This window comes from Babesia bigemina, assembly GCF_000981445.1.
Source record: "Babesia bigemina genome assembly Bbig001, chromosome : III".
Lineage (NCBI taxonomy): Eukaryota > Apicomplexa > Aconoidasida > Piroplasmida > Babesiidae > Babesia > Babesia bigemina.
This window is the reverse complement of record NC_027218.1, coordinates 123,804-138,782: the sequence shown is the minus strand read 5'-3', so window position 1 is coordinate 138,782 and position 14,979 is coordinate 123,804. Positions and strand designations below refer to the sequence as shown.

At 48.3% G+C, this 14,979-nt stretch overlaps 5 protein-coding genes across 5 annotated transcripts; 3 read left to right on the top strand and 2 right to left on the bottom strand.

Annotated features, from left to right (window-relative positions):
* Positions 1–330: 330 nt before the first annotated feature.
* BBBOND_0300430 (RIBOSOME BINDING PROTEIN-1, putative) lies at positions 331–5,799 on the top strand (the record flags this gene model as incomplete). Its single annotated transcript, XM_012912870.1, has 1 exon — positions 331–5,799. The coding sequence occupies one exon, from the start codon at positions 331–333 to the stop codon at positions 5,797–5,799; it is 5,469 nt and encodes a 1,822-aa protein (XP_012768324.1).
* Positions 5,800–6,948: 1,149 nt separating this feature from the next.
* BBBOND_0300420 (hypothetical protein) lies at positions 6,949–7,683 on the top strand (the record flags this gene model as incomplete). The annotated part of the gene is made up of 1 exon (XM_012912869.1): positions 6,949–7,683. The coding sequence occupies one exon, from the start codon at positions 6,949–6,951 to the stop codon at positions 7,681–7,683; it is 735 nt and encodes a 244-aa protein (XP_012768323.1).
* A 464-nt stretch (positions 7,684–8,147) lies between these two features.
* BBBOND_0300410 (hypothetical protein, conserved) lies at positions 8,148–9,953 on the bottom strand (the record flags this gene model as incomplete). The annotated part of the gene is made up of 1 exon (XM_012912868.1): positions 8,148–9,953. The coding sequence occupies one exon, from the start codon at positions 9,951–9,953 to the stop codon at positions 8,148–8,150; it is 1,806 nt and encodes a 601-aa protein (XP_012768322.1).
* A 389-nt stretch (positions 9,954–10,342) lies between these two features.
* Positions 10,343–11,892, bottom strand: BBBOND_0300400 (hypothetical protein, conserved; the record flags this gene model as incomplete). Its single annotated transcript, XM_012912867.1, has 6 exons — positions 10,343–10,726; positions 10,762–10,851; positions 10,889–11,533; positions 11,574–11,687; positions 11,729–11,794; positions 11,836–11,892. The coding sequence occupies 6 exons, from the start codon at positions 11,890–11,892 to the stop codon at positions 10,343–10,345; spliced, it is 1,356 nt and encodes a 451-aa protein (XP_012768321.1).
* Positions 11,893–12,945: 1,053 nt separating this feature from the next.
* On the top strand, positions 12,946–14,967 carry BBBOND_0300390 (hypothetical protein, conserved; the record flags this gene model as incomplete). Its single annotated transcript, XM_012912866.1, has 1 exon — positions 12,946–14,967. One exon carries the CDS (start codon positions 12,946–12,948, stop codon positions 14,965–14,967), a length of 2,022 nt encoding a protein of 673 aa, XP_012768320.1.
* Between the last annotated feature and the right edge of the window lie 12 nt (positions 14,968–14,979).

The following is a 14,979-nucleotide window of genomic DNA, read 5'->3' as shown; positions in this document are numbered from 1 at the left end:
TATATGGCAGTCGGGCTCCGAGCGTAAAGGCTTCCCTACTCCTCGGGTTAGTGGGATGCTTATGGTATACGTTTTTATTCAAAATAGTTCCACAGAGATGCGGATATGCTGCATCAGTAACATGACACTTCCTTTTGCACACAGCGTTTCACTTCATAGCCATTTCACGAGGTCCGCTTAGCGGCGTAGCTATGGTGTTGTTTTATGCACGGGTTCATTGCGATGCCGCACTGCGGTAGTTCTCACATTCTTTCCTCCCTAGGTCACGCCTCCGAGCCCTTCAGACCCTCCGCCTACTAGGCACGGCTTGCTGCGTTGTCGGTTGCCAGGATGACGCAGATTCCTCTCGACACTCTGAAGCAGTGTCTCCAGTTCCTGGAATGGCTGCATAAAGGCAGCCGGATGAGGGGAAGTATGCGCTCCAGAGTGGCTAGTCAACTGGCTGGGCATGCGTCTAATTATTATAACCAGGTGGTGTATACTGGAGATTTGCCACCAACAGTATCCGATTTTCTCACTAAAGTAAACAAATTTTATGCGAAATTGTGCAACAAGGCAATTGCAGGTAGTTATGAAACCGCAACCCTTGCCGAAGTTGTCAATGCTCTTCTGGAGTGCATACCTAAGGTCCTTGCTGCCCTTTACTTTTTAAGGTACAATGTCGACAAGAAATTCAAGGTACTGGGTGGCGGGGGGTGGGCAGGAAACAACCCTGGGATCGATGGGAATAGGTATGTGTGGAGGTGGTTTAAATCAGATAATTGGGGAGGTGCCACTCAGCGGTACCTCAGGGCGACGAAACAAGATCGTGAGTTTGGCATTCCCACCGGTGTAGTTCCTGGAGGCTTCGAAAAGAATGATTTGAAAGAGGGGTGGAACTACTATTCTCACGAGGGTTATTACTATTCGGAAAACATGATAGATGACATCAAGGCCATTTTGAGCAAAAACGGCCGGAACGACTATCGCAACATATTTGTCACTTCGATTATTTCTGCAGCAGGAACCGACATTGCAAACACAGCGAACGCTGTTGGCTTGCTGGTACTATTTTGTAGCATTGTGTTGAAAGGAGTTACTCATGATGGCGGTGAAATGAAACGGAAATTGGAGGAAGATTTAACTGATAACAATAATAAAAAATGCATAGATTGGAACAAGCTAACGTCTCATTGTAGAATGCTTAAATCGCAATTGGAAGGTTTTTTCAGTGATGATGCCTTTTCATACACAGGCGAGGCGCCGTCCATTGAATCAGAAAATGAGACTAAATTCATGAAGGAAACGGCGAAATGGTTTAGAGGGAAATTGTCGCATGTAGTGCGAAATGTGAATCGCATTAGTAGAGATTACCCTGACGTACGCCGTTCCAATTTTTCGCCGATTAACAGCTTTGCCGCCAATAACATGTTTCCTTACGGTTTCATATTTGGTGAGAAAAACTATGGAACGTTTTTCGACGGATTGAATACTTTGTCGCAGAAGTGGAAACGTGTAATAGATATGATTAATACGAATAAAAGTTTGGAGAAGTTGAAAACCCTTCTGGAAGGTGAGGGATGTCCAAAGTTTGAAGCGCGGAAGCTGAATGACACTAATGCTTCTACTACTAACTCTGCTTTTACAAAGCATGTGGCCTCCGAAACCGATGCACCGCATCCTACGGTCAATAAAGCTGGGGAAAGTTCACCTCAGGCCAAGAAAGCGGAGGGTGCACAGAACCAGGGCAAGAAAGCGGAGGGAGCACAGAACCAGGGCAAGAAAGCGGAGGGAGCACAGAACCAGGGCAAAAAATCTGAGGGTGCACAGAACCAGGGCAAGAAAGCGGAGGGAGCGCAGAACCAGGGCAAAAAACCTGAGGGTGCACAGAACCAGGGCAAGAAAGCGGAGGGAGCACAGAACCAGGGCAAGAAAGCGGAGGGAGCACAGAACCAGGGCAAGAAAGCGGAGGGAGCACAGAACCAGGGCAAAAAATCTGAGGGTGCACAGAACCAGGGCAAGAAAGCGGAGGGAGCGCAGAACCAGGGCAAAAAACCTGAGGGTGCACAGAACCAGGGCAAGAAAGCGGAGGGAGCGCAGAACCAGGGCAAAAAATCTGAGGGTGCACAGAACCAGGGCAAGAAAGCGGAGGGAGCGCAGAACCAGGGCAAAAAATCTGAGGGTGCACAGAACCAGGGCAAGAAAGCGGAGGGAGGGCAAAATCAGGGCACGGAAGTGAAACCAGATCCGAATGGAACCGAAGCTAAAAGTGAGCAGGAGCCTGGATCTCATCAGAATGTACGTGTTTCTGACTCTCAGAAACCCGGCGCCCCAAATGAGGTGGGCTCGGCAGTGCCTCCTCCTCCAGCCCCTCCCAGCAGTGTTCCTGCACCCAGGGAATCCGCTGGTACGCCAGATGGAGGGACTCCAGGTTCACCGGGTATTAATAATTCTAGTACACACACTGGTGGTTCTAAAGTCATTGCCACTCCTCAGTCTCCAAGTCGTACGGGTGCAGGCTCTAATCGGTCTGGTGGCTCTCGTACCGGTAGTGATGAGGGAAAGGGAGACCAGGCGTCTGCTTCTGACGCTGATGCAGTAAGTAGTCAAGGCAATACTACCACCAAAGGCACCGATACAACGACATCCAATGATTTGGGTACTGGTTTAAGTGTCGGTTTTAAAAATGGAGGTAGTGGGAGCACTGGGGTTCAGGGGTCCGATCAGCGCTCTGCGAATTCTCCAAATCCCGACGACAAATGTCCACGATCCAGAGGATATAGACAGATTAGGCTCGGACCTAATAGTGGAACATACTGTGTCCGAGATGATGATTATAAGCGACAAGAAGAAATCAACAATAAGTGGTACGAAAAAGTAAAAAAAAGTGAAGATGCAGCTAAACGTAGAAAACAGGATGAAGAGGAAAAACGCAAACTGCAGAAAGATGCTCATGAAAAGCTGCAAAACAAATGGCATCAAGACTTCATATTTTCAGGAGGTGTCGACGTCTACGGTTACCCTCTTAAACATAACCCAGATGCCCCCTTACAACCCGTCTTCGTCGAACTTGGGGGGTTACCCATCATGGATCCAATAAAGGAAACACAGAGTAATTATCCAGAAGCACCGAGCATGATTCATTTCCAGCAACCTCCGCTTGCTGACCATAATTTTCCTCACCCTCCTGTGCCCATACAACACCTCATCAATATTCCCACGGAGGGAGCATTGTCGACAGACAAATACTCAATTCATTCATTTCCCACTGATAAGTCTGGAATTTCGCCAGTAAAAGATGAAAAGAGAAAATTTCGAGAATCGTTTGTCCCCACAGACTTCTTGGATCCCTTACCTCCAATAAATCTAGAAGTTGTAGAAGCGTACACTCCCATTAAAGCAGATACACCACCCGATCTTTTCATAGAGGTCGCTAAGCGCCCATTTGCCGACCCCGTGTCTGTCAATGACTTGGATTTAGATGCCCCTTATGCGAAAACATACGATATACTAAGAGATCGATACCAAGAGCTTGGTCACGCAACTGGCGAAATCAAAAGCTTTTCTGACGTGCCACGGACTAACTTCCATCTGGACTTTGTGCAGGGCCTCCCCGGACTTGAAGGGTACGAAGACCCAGGAATGCCGCGTGATTCTCCTAGACAGGTAGCTGAGCATAACGTCCCGCTAGTCCCCGATACTAGCTTTATTCAACGAACTCTGGAACTGTCAGCACCTCATGTGGATATTGATGTTGCAAACAAATGGTCGACTGATACAGATTCTAAGCCTAAGGACATATCCTTGGAAATACAGCATGTTGATCCTCTTGAATCGCTGGGGTTACCGCCTATTCTGCCTACAGTTCTCGTCGAACGAGCAGATCGCTCAACGATTCAAAATGAAAGCGATCTCCCATTTGAAGTTTCTATCCACGTCCCCGATCGTGCAGTCCAAGATGCCCTACACGATGTAGACTTATATTATGACCATTACGCGAACGCGGACAGTATCTTGCGAAATGAAATTAAAAATGCTGAATCCTGGTACGGGGAAGACAAGGACTTTTCTGGACTGCCAAAAAGTAATTTCAATCTTGACTTCACCCCGGCATTTTTTGAATATAATGGGCACCAAGATCCCGGGATACCGCGGGATCCTTCACGGCAGGTGTCTGCCCGGGATCTTCCACTCTTTCCGGATCCTACTCAATGTCTTAACCCATGGTATGTGGACCCTTCATCCAAGTCGTCAACATTCTCTCCTGCTCCAAACTCCGACCATCTGCCCCCGCCTCAAACTATCAGGGGAATGCTCTTCTGGATCGTAGGCTTGACTGAATATGGTTATATTGAGAGGATTACGGAGCATGTGGTATGCATTTTGGAGGATATTAACAACGCCAGCAGTGTCTACCAGTTTCCAGATAGCCTTGATATCGCCGCCTTGACCACTTCCCTGGTAACCAAAACCCTTACAGACTCGTGCCACTTCGCGGCCAACTTTCTCTACAGGTTTAAGCATAAAGACGTTTCGGATGCTTTTAAATCCTTTTTCAAAAATCAAGATAACAATGGGTTTTATTATTCCCCTGACCCCGCCTGCCTCCTCTGTCAGCTGCGGGACTACGTCTACGCCGCTCACCACCAGTTGCAGTTCCTGAAGGCGCAGTGTAATCGGGATAAGTCACATGGTGGTTGGCAGGATTGTAAGTACGGTAGTGACATCACTTCTCCCAACTCCCCTCTCCAGGCCTTCCTGACTGATGGGTGTTACTCGGACTTCGACACTTATCTCTTCGATCCGGGCAACATCTGTCTTAAGAGCCGTGTCAAAATGGGATTTCGATACGAGGGTTTGCCTGATGAATCCCATGATGGCAGCTATCTATCCACCATCCTGTCTCCCACTTGTGGCGGTGACGACCCCTTATTGACGTTATCGTCTTATCTCAACTGCCTTACCAGAAGGACGCCGAGGACCACCGGGGAACTTGTCTCATTCTTCCATCATTTCGGAAATGAGCTGCACTTATCATATTCGAAAGGGCCGTCAAACCTGGGCACCGCTCTCTCCACTCCACACGACTGCTGCCCCAATTGGGATCATCTCGGTCGCCCCGACCTCGACGCTGTGCGTGACTTCCGGGGTTGTCAATCTCCCAGCTCTGGCAACTGTCACCCCAATACACTGTTCACGCTGCTTGGGTGCCACATTGGCAACGTTCACTGCCATAGACATTTGTCGCCAATCACCTACCGGGCATATGCCCTGTACTCTCCTATCTTCTCACATACCTACCTCAGCTGGACGGTATATCTAACCGACAGACTGTGGGAGTCACTCGACAAGCTGCTTTATGATCTAGACAGGCTCCAATGTTCAAACGTTAGAGCCAACCATCACTGTGCCGATGCGCTGCCACTCCTCTACTATCACGGGTTCACGCCGCCGGAGGGCATGCCAGCATCTGCAGTGAAGTGTTCGGACGTCATCGCCAAGCTGGAGGAAGTGGTCAACGGCGACGCTGTTGCAAAGCTTGTGACCTGCATGGACTCCTTCCTGTACAGGATCAGGATGCCTTTCATCATACTTGGATTCGCACTTTGGTCTGCCGCATTCTGCCTTCTCGTTCACGCAATACTGTATCGTCGGGACATGCTGCGCATTCGTTCTCACATCATGCGCTGCAAGGTATCACACGCTATCGACGTCAAGGTGCTGCTCTCTCTAAGCAGAAATATGATCTCACTTTACGACATCGAATACTTCGACGACGACGATGAACTCACTGAAGCATCGAACACACTTTTTCAATGATAGTCGTATCGTGATTCCCCACGATAGTTGCCGTATAGTTAAGTGGAATAGCCGAGCAATGATGCCGCTGCGCAGCCTGGCTCGCATACAACAGATTGCTGTACGCTTATAAGTGCCGCATTCAAGTGATATTCTACGACAATCGTACCCAAATTGTCGCACCACTCATGAACGGAGTTGGTATAAAACGTGGAAGGATGCAGACTGTTGCACGGATGGCGCTAAGTTTCGCTTTACAGCTGAGTGGATGAGGTAGTTGCCTATATTTCCAGTTGTGACGCCATTATAAGGCGTCTAACATGGACGTAGCGCCATAAACACTACAAAATCTCTTGGTAAAGTACCGTTTGGCAGTCTACGACGGATATGTGTAGTTGCAACTTCCCTCGTCGCGTGTTGGCAAATTCGCTTATTTACCTTACCTAATTCCACCCGTAACATAACACATCTGAATAGATACCCAATACATAATGTAGGTTGACTTCAGTGATCATTTATTGCCATTGAAACTGAGTGGTTGGAGTGATGGGCGGTGTGTCGCGTCGGCTAGGATACAAGGTGTTTGGTTACACACATCGGCGTTAAATGGGTGCTATCTTAACAGCATATGAAAACATTGTATCAATCAGACATGTGTAGTGCTGGATATACCTCAGGCGGCTAGAAGACGAGTGGAAACTCGCTCATGGTCATGACCACGGCGCTGACCGATCTGCTAAGCACGTTAGTGAGTAATTACATGGCTTCTATAAGCCAAGTTGCAATATCCACTAAGGCTGCAATATTGCAGACTAGCTGCCGTTAGGATAAGGCAGTTAGCCAATGGCACGGTAGGTTGAAGCCCAAGCGTGGCGTGATAAATAGAAGATGATTGTGGTGGTCCGTCCGGTGTACTTCGACAACAAATGTTTATGTGTAACCTATTCACAATAATGTGTAACGCTTGAATCGTCCATGCATGTCGCGGTTGTGAACTCTCGCAGTGTGTCGGCGTTGCGGGATGTGCGACCACGCTTGCAAAGGCAATACATAAACAGCGCTTTGCACATGTGAATCGAAGCGCTATATACCTCTATTTTTAAAAAATGGCAGAGACCTCAAATATACAGCCTTTTGCCCTAGGTGGCGTTTGAATGAAGTCAAGGGAGGATGGTGAAGGATCAGGTGGAGGAGACAAACTCGTGTATATGTGATACAAGTAAATGTCCTCACTATAAGGATGGTACTTGTTATGAGTCTACTTGTACAGAGTACAAGTCTGGCTGCCCCCCCGGATGTAAGGGCTGCGAAAAGAGATGCACGCCAGGACAGAAATGTAAATGTTGTACTCCCCGCTGTGGTTGTAAAGATGATTGTTACGCAAAGGACAGTAATGGTACGTGTAAGGGAAAAGTACCGGGAGGTAGTTGTGAACGTTGTAAAGTGAAATGCAAGGATAGTGATAAATGCATATGCTATCAATGCAGCTGCGGAACGCAATGTAATGGCTTCCTTTGTGCCTGCTGTTACTTTTGCAATCCTGGCAAATGTAAGAGTAAAGATACTTGCGACGGCTACGTACTCGGGAAATGTGCTGATAAATGCCAAGGCCACGGCACATACGATGACAACGGACAGCCTTTCTATGCCAAAGAATGCAAATGCACCCGTGGTGAGGACTGCAAGTGCTACACTAGCAAACACGATCGGAAATGCAGGTGCATTTTCGGCGAACCGCAAAAGGATGGCAACTGCTTGATAAAATGCGACATGTGTGGCAAATTGTGCTCTCAAGACTCGTATGTTCGCCTGGGCACTATAGTGGTTGTCTTGGTTGCAATCGCAGTGATCCTGCTTTTCGTTTGGCACCAGTACCGCGATAAACTCCGCAAGATGTTTTTATGAACTACGTGGCACATGTGCTATATAAGTCAAGCGTTCTGACGTATCCACGAATAACCTAATCGGTGACAATATTCCCGAGGAGGTTGACGCCAATCGGTACTCTTATTTGGCGCCCAAGCGCAGTGTAGTTCCGCATAGTGCGCGTATAATGTAAAGACCGCAACACCTATGTAATGCAAATGTAGGGCATTGCATCGTCATAATGTTTCTATTTTGGCACTATGGAAACATGTAAAATATTCGACGTACTTTGGACGTCTTCAACCCCTTAATCCACTGGATTCAACTTCACCTAGTATAATAAGCGTTGAGATGTTTATGCCACATCAATACAATCGTTTCGGCCATTCACGCAAAGCATTCGAAACGACAGGCGGCGACTGAAATCACGGTAAAAACATCAACAGACGATAATAGACATAAAATCATTACATCTCTATTGTTCGTGCAACCCTCGCGTAATTTTATAGTAGACTGATGGATGCGATATCTTGTGCGCAGGGATTTCCATCTATTAGTACTTTTGCGCGGCGGATATGCGCATTGAGAATGAATTTAATGCAGTGGCTGTGCGCGTACATGAGGCTGTTTGGTATACCAGGGGCACCACTAGCAGCAGCAAAAGGGCCATTCCACTTTTGAACTAATTCACCCGTCAGCTGCTGATTGTCCGGCCACAGCGTCTTTCGCTCTGGCGGCACGGCCGCACTCCCTGTTGTCACAAATTCTCTTCCGGACGTGCCTACCAATCCCTTTTTGCGGCGTGTAGTCAGAGTTGATTTCACCAGCGTAAGGGCGGCTGACTTGCGGAGGATCAAGAATGGGTCTTCCATATTGCTGAGACCGTTGGTCGCAAGCAAAGTTTTGCAAGACAATTGCTCATCTTCGAAAGCCCTCTTGATGTAGTCACCGTCAAGTTTGAAACACGCCGTATCCCAGTATGTGTAACAGTTGTATGCGGCGTTGAATTTCACTTCTAGGGCGTCGTGGCAGATAACACAGCATTTTCGGGTCAGATCGGCAAAGTTCACGGGGAAGGGAACGTTAGATTTGCACCTCGCTATGTTGAACTTGACCTTATGACACGTTTCCAGCATAATGTGCACGTCAGATTCGACCCCTATGGTTCCTACCACCCCTCCGTAGGTGTTTACGGCCGGGGTGCCATGGCAATCTTTCATCGTTCCCCACGACCATAATGATTGCAGCGATTCATCCCGATCTTCACTGGAGCTGCCACCTATGCAGTCGGTTTTGTCTATGGGGGCGTCGGACTCCATCTCTACGTCTTTCGTAGTGTTCTCGACGCCAACCCTCCAAAACAGTGCTTCTCGAAGCCATTTTAGGTTCGGAGACGCAGACAAAGTGTCCTTTAACAGAACGTTGCTGATGCCTTTAAGTGTCATCATCACCTTTTGACCGCTCCTAACCGCGCTCGGCAGATGCGGAGTGCTGATCCACTCGTCCAGGGTTGACCAGAGAAGGTCACGTCTGGACTCTTCATGCGACGAGGAATGTCTACTCCTAGCATCATATGTGCTGAACCGAATGCCACACGTCGCGCACTGATATGCTTTTCCTTCATAAAGGCCGGCGACAACAGCCGTGGCCACTACGTTCGGCACCTTTCCTGTTTGTTTCCACATGTTAGCGGACATCTCTATGTTCCGTTCCAGCGTGTCATCAATTTGGTTCGTTTCTTTGAGCTTTTGCGCCAGCAACAATATATGTGCCACCTCGTTGGCACTCAGCGGCCCTACCACGGTCTCTACATAATCTGCCCCCACGGCAACGCGCTTGGAGAGTGTGCCCTTTCCTCTGGGAGATCCATCCGGATTTACCATGGCAGCAATGTCATTAACACGCCCGACCAGAGGCGAGCTCTTCGGTGGCATACTCATCACAGGATATCCAAAGTCCATTCGAGCCGAAACGTCGCCTAGACATCGCTGCTGTGAAAGGAACTTGATCCCTTCTGATAGTCCGTCGCAGATGGATGTTCTCGAATCATCTGAATGTATATCTAGCGACGCCAATTTAAGCCTGCGTCTAGCCAATTCGACGAGTCCGCGATGTACCTCATGCTCATTCGAAGTTGTCACTCCAGACTTTGCTTGGATGCGATTTGATGGGTGGCTGAGATCAGTCACATCATTTGCCACTCCACCCTGTTCACTGAAACCCCTATCCTTTACCAGAGCGTCGGAGAGTCTCGCACGCTTGGTCAAGTAGAGGCTGCTGGATATCGGCGCGGAGCCGTGTAGCGCCATTGTGGTTAACGAAAATTAAGCCTGATCTATACTAACTACATTCCTATTCGCATGAGCTGCCACAGGGATAACGAACGCCAGCTCTAGACATTGTTAAGTATGGACGGAGTGAGAGCTCTCCATCTCATAGTGCGATACACAATCACAGCCATGATACATCAAGAAGACATACGGCAAGCGAAGCTACCGCCTTTATAACTGGAAATGAATATGTGAGAATATAACTCAGGTTACGTATGCCCGGCGCGTTTGTGGCGGCCACACCTCCTTCCACACATTTCGTCAAAACCGCGGCACAACTCATTAAGTGCGCTATAAAGGCATTTCCACCAATATCAACAATTATAATACTATAGTTTCGTAATTGTACGTGCGATGCGGGAAGCCGTTCACGTTTCCTCGTCGAGGAATTCTATGAACTGGCTGGCAAGGGTACGAGCGTTCGCTACTTGAGGTATCTGGTTCGTGGCAGCAGGCGGTTCGATTCCAAGCATGCTCTCTAGAATCCTAATTATGTCCTCGCGGCGATGATTGCCAGCGCGCTCCTGCTCGTAGTACTGTTGAATCATGTTGTTGACAGTATCCTTGTCTAAGAAATCGCTCTTGGTCATTAACAACCTCTGATTCGTCGCAATAAGCTGCTCGTTTTTCTGCACCAATTGCGTGTTCACAGTGTTGGCGTTGAGCAGGGAGTCGGTGAGCTGCTTGACTTCGTCACGCTTCTCTGCCAGCTGCTCTTCCAATTGCGCAATGCGCTCCTGCAGTGATTCTACCTGTGGCAAATTGTAATCATGTGTGTAGAACATACCTGTTTTTCGAGTTCTGCCGATTTTGTGGCCTTCACTAGTGCTGCGTCCTGTGTGGCCTGCAGCTTCTGCACCCTTCGGTCGTGGTCGGTCTGCACTTTGTGTTCCACAGTGAGACGCGGAACTAACCTGCATCTTAGATATGTACTTGATGAGCCGCATGTACTCCCCAGGAGTTTCCTCTTGAGCCCCGCCTGCGGTGCTGGAATGCGATGAGGGGTCTCGTTCCCCGGCAGCAATGGGTTCGGCTTCATTCACCGATGCAAGCAGGACGCTAGGCCCTTCGTAAATGCGGGGAGCATCGATGCCCATTGTTCGTGAAAGCACTGCCATAGTGTGAAGGGACCGCTCCAGCCAAGACAGTATTTTCTCGGTGTGTTCGTTGTGGACGCTGTGGCACTTCTGCCAACAACTGGGTCGCTGCATTGGGGGCACGAACATGGGCGACCCTGTAGCGTCGCGCACCCTACCCTCAATGTCCATCCACAGGGACTCGAGGGTGAGACACATTTTGTATAGAATGTACAACCTGCCAGACACGGCAACAGACGATGCAGAATCAGCAGACTCGTTTTCCAAATCACCGAAATGAAATATTTTCATACGATCCACGTCTTGAAAAGCTGATGAACGGATACTGTCTCTCGACGGCATCGCCTTAGCGAGTGGTGATTTGTCAAAAGTTCCTCCACCCTGCTGCAATCCATGCTCATATTGTGATATAAGTTGAGCAGTGAAATCGCCCAAAACGTCATCATTTTTATCACCCGATGCCTACACAAGCGCATCAGTATGCCTGAATAAACAAACGCACCTTCCCCAGTGTATTGATCATACGCATGCGCTGTTCAGCAGATTCCAATCCGCTTTGATCGTGCTCTTGTTGATTATCCGATGTCGCAGATGCGTATGAAAGTCGATGCACGTCCTAGGTGTAACGTGAATGGTACGTCGCTACAGTAGACACACCTCTGATAAGTGAGACGCTGGTTGAGGTTGCTCTCCGTCATCGTCGGATTCACTGTAGAGTAATTGCTGTAAAATATGAACTGCTGGTTTCTCTAGAGCACTCTTACCGTGAAATTGTTGATTTCCGTTACAGCCTTGCGTAAGTTAAGCCATGTAGACCTCATTTTTGCTTGCACTGACTTCTATGTCTTCGTCATCAGCGAGGATTATAGCGCAAGACACGCGGAGGATGCAGAGACTTCAAGACCAACACCTATACCATCAGGCTACTCGTAACAATGTCGAATACCCTTCGATCGATAGACACTGACAAGTACGACACGTTGAACATTCCATCCACGCATCCCTCCACCTTTATGCCAATGTGCACGGATAGTTGTACTGCAGAATACACGTCAGCATAATAGGTACGGCACAGCGGTGTAGGATGTTGGCGCCAATACACATATGTGTAACCGTTTAACCCAAAGTTGATTCAACGAATAAGCCGACAAATATAAACACACATATGCTATTTCCTCCTCCCTAGACATATGCCGTTCAGTTACAATACACCTATTAGAAATATTGCTGCGTGTCTCTGTAAGTACCGTCACCTCCACGAAATACAGCAGTTGGGGCGGTCGTCACAAGAGCGATGAGGCTAATATCGCGGCATCAAATATAACGCTAAGTTGCCCATATTTTAAAATTTTAATCAACGACATAATAAAACTAACTGTAGCGGCTGAGCCTATGCACTTCGGTGTATTCTCGTTGCGTTATCAGACACGCAGTGGAAGGATAGACATGTTCCCCTACCTTCGTCGGATTATTGAGGAAAATATCGCAAGAAAGTCACACAAATCGACACAGAAGTGTATCAAACAACGTTCATCGCCGAAAGGAAATGAGTGAAGCATTCAGCCTTGATCTCTCGTCCCTATACCTCATGGATCAAATTGTCAACTAATTTGACAGGGATATATAACAAGGGCAGTTTCACAGTATCGCACTGGTATATTGAACCAATGTTACGTTTGAATGCTCTTTCTGAGGTACGTTAGGGATACTCTGTGCTCGTATTTTAGGATTCTATCGCATTGACATCGCATAACGCTGAGTTCCTTCTATGGATTTTCGCATCAATTTTCGAATCCACAAACGTTATTGTACTTTTGAATCACAATTCGCTTCATTGATGCTTCTATTTGTTTTCTCGTTTGTCGTCGAATGAAATGAGGGATGCCCGTGAAGATGACGCCATGGACCTGGATCCGGTGGAAGATGACCCTGTTGTTTGCGAGTTTGACGTATTCGTAAACAATACGGTACTCCAAGACCTGTTGGGTCGTATTGCTGAGCCAGCCAAAACAATTTCCGTGGCAAGCGAGTTGTGCAGCAAGCCCTTCGGCGATTTGTTTCTGCTGCAGTACCCGCTGGAGTTGTCAACTTCCGATTGCCCCAACGCTTCCAAGGATGTGGACATACAAAATCGCATTGCCCTAAGTTCCAACGCAACGGATATGCTGCCGTTGTCGACATTGTCCATCGGTAAGGAGTCGAAGCGCGAGGTGGTCGATGAACGTACATACGGAGTGGCATCCATTATCAAGAAAACCAAACGAAGCAGTTGCCCCTACCTAAAGTTCGTCTATGATCTGGGTACAAAATATCCGGTGAACGTGATGTCGCTATCAGCTAAGAAGAGCTCTCGTGCTTCAAGCCCTTTTCTTCGATACGAGCCCTCGGATTTGACTAACACCATCCACCTGTTCGACCTCTCCAAACCGGTTTCCGCCGACAAGAAGAAGACCTTGAAACTGAGGTCTGAAATTGTGACTGGGGATCACGTCTCTGATTGCCTTGGCGTGCTCGTAGTGGAGGAGACCGATAGCGGTTTGGTGCGGTCGCTGCATATTGTGCCGGTTCGCGGGGTGATACAGCTGCGGCCAAAGGTTAAACCCTACATGAGTGAGATTGTAAATTTCGACGACACTTTGAACAGCTTGTTTCAGAATCGCAACCTGCAGTGGCGTGACGTGGGCAAGATAAGCGAAATGGATTCGGCTGAATCTCGTGAAATCGTGCAGATGTTGACACAGAGGTGCCGGACACTGCAACAACTTGCACGTAGGCCGATATACTTCCACGAAAATCCGTCGATGTACATAAATGCAGTCTGCTTTGCCCAGGAGTACGGCAAATACCAGGATGAATGGCACCGCAGTCTGGAGTCAGATGTGGATGGCTACCAACACTCAACAAATCCCGCATTCAGTACAGACAATGGTCAGATAGCATATCGATGCATGCACGAAAACACGCCGAATGTCCGTTTCATGGGCACCTTGGATGTGCGGACGCAGCTGAAGTTGCTGCTCACCCAGAGGTACATAGACTCCTTTTACGCACTGAAGAAGGACATTATTGCGGGGCCTGAAGTAAGCGACGATCAATTGATCGTAATGCTGCAGGAGTTTGCGACCAACATTGACGGCAACTGGATTTTGTCGTCGGAGCATGCGATTCCCAATTATACCACAGAGGATGATTTTGACGATGAAGATCGCGCGTATTTGATAGTATGTCGCGACGTGATATTGGGACTGTTTTATCGCGATGTTGTGATGAGAGATTTGTTGCAGAAGGGTGCGTACGGTCACGTGACCATTGAGGCTGTGCACAGCCTCACTGGCCTCCCAGTGCGCATGGTCCACGAGATGATATCGCAGGTGGCAATGCAACACGGTAAGCTCTGGACGCTTAAACTTAAGCGAGACAGTGAGTTTTATAACAAGTACGGTGCCCTGATGAAAACCTATCAAGTCAACTGGAGCAACCGACTGCTGGAGAGCATGAAGCATGTGAAAACGCTGCGCGAGACCCAGAGCTCAAAAGTATCGCAGATTATTTACCGATACATTCTAAAAGGCGCGATAATAAGCGCCTTAAAGAACCGCGTATACTCTGCGGAGCAAATTTCGCAGGAGCTCACTGCTCAGGGCTACTCCATCGATTCGGCGCCTGTGTTTGAGAGTTTGTTAAAGCAGGTGGCCATACCATTTTTACGCGGCGACAGGAAGATGTGGGTGCTGAAGAAAAGCCACGTGTCGCTTAACTCGCTGAAAATGGTCCTTTCAGGTCAAAACCACCCTGGCACCCGTCGGCTAACGTCTGACGAGGTGCGCCGGACGTTGCAGGACTCAGCGCTTCCGGGTTTTTTGAAGAGGCGCATATCCATGATGCCCTCGTCATAACATCGTTTAAAT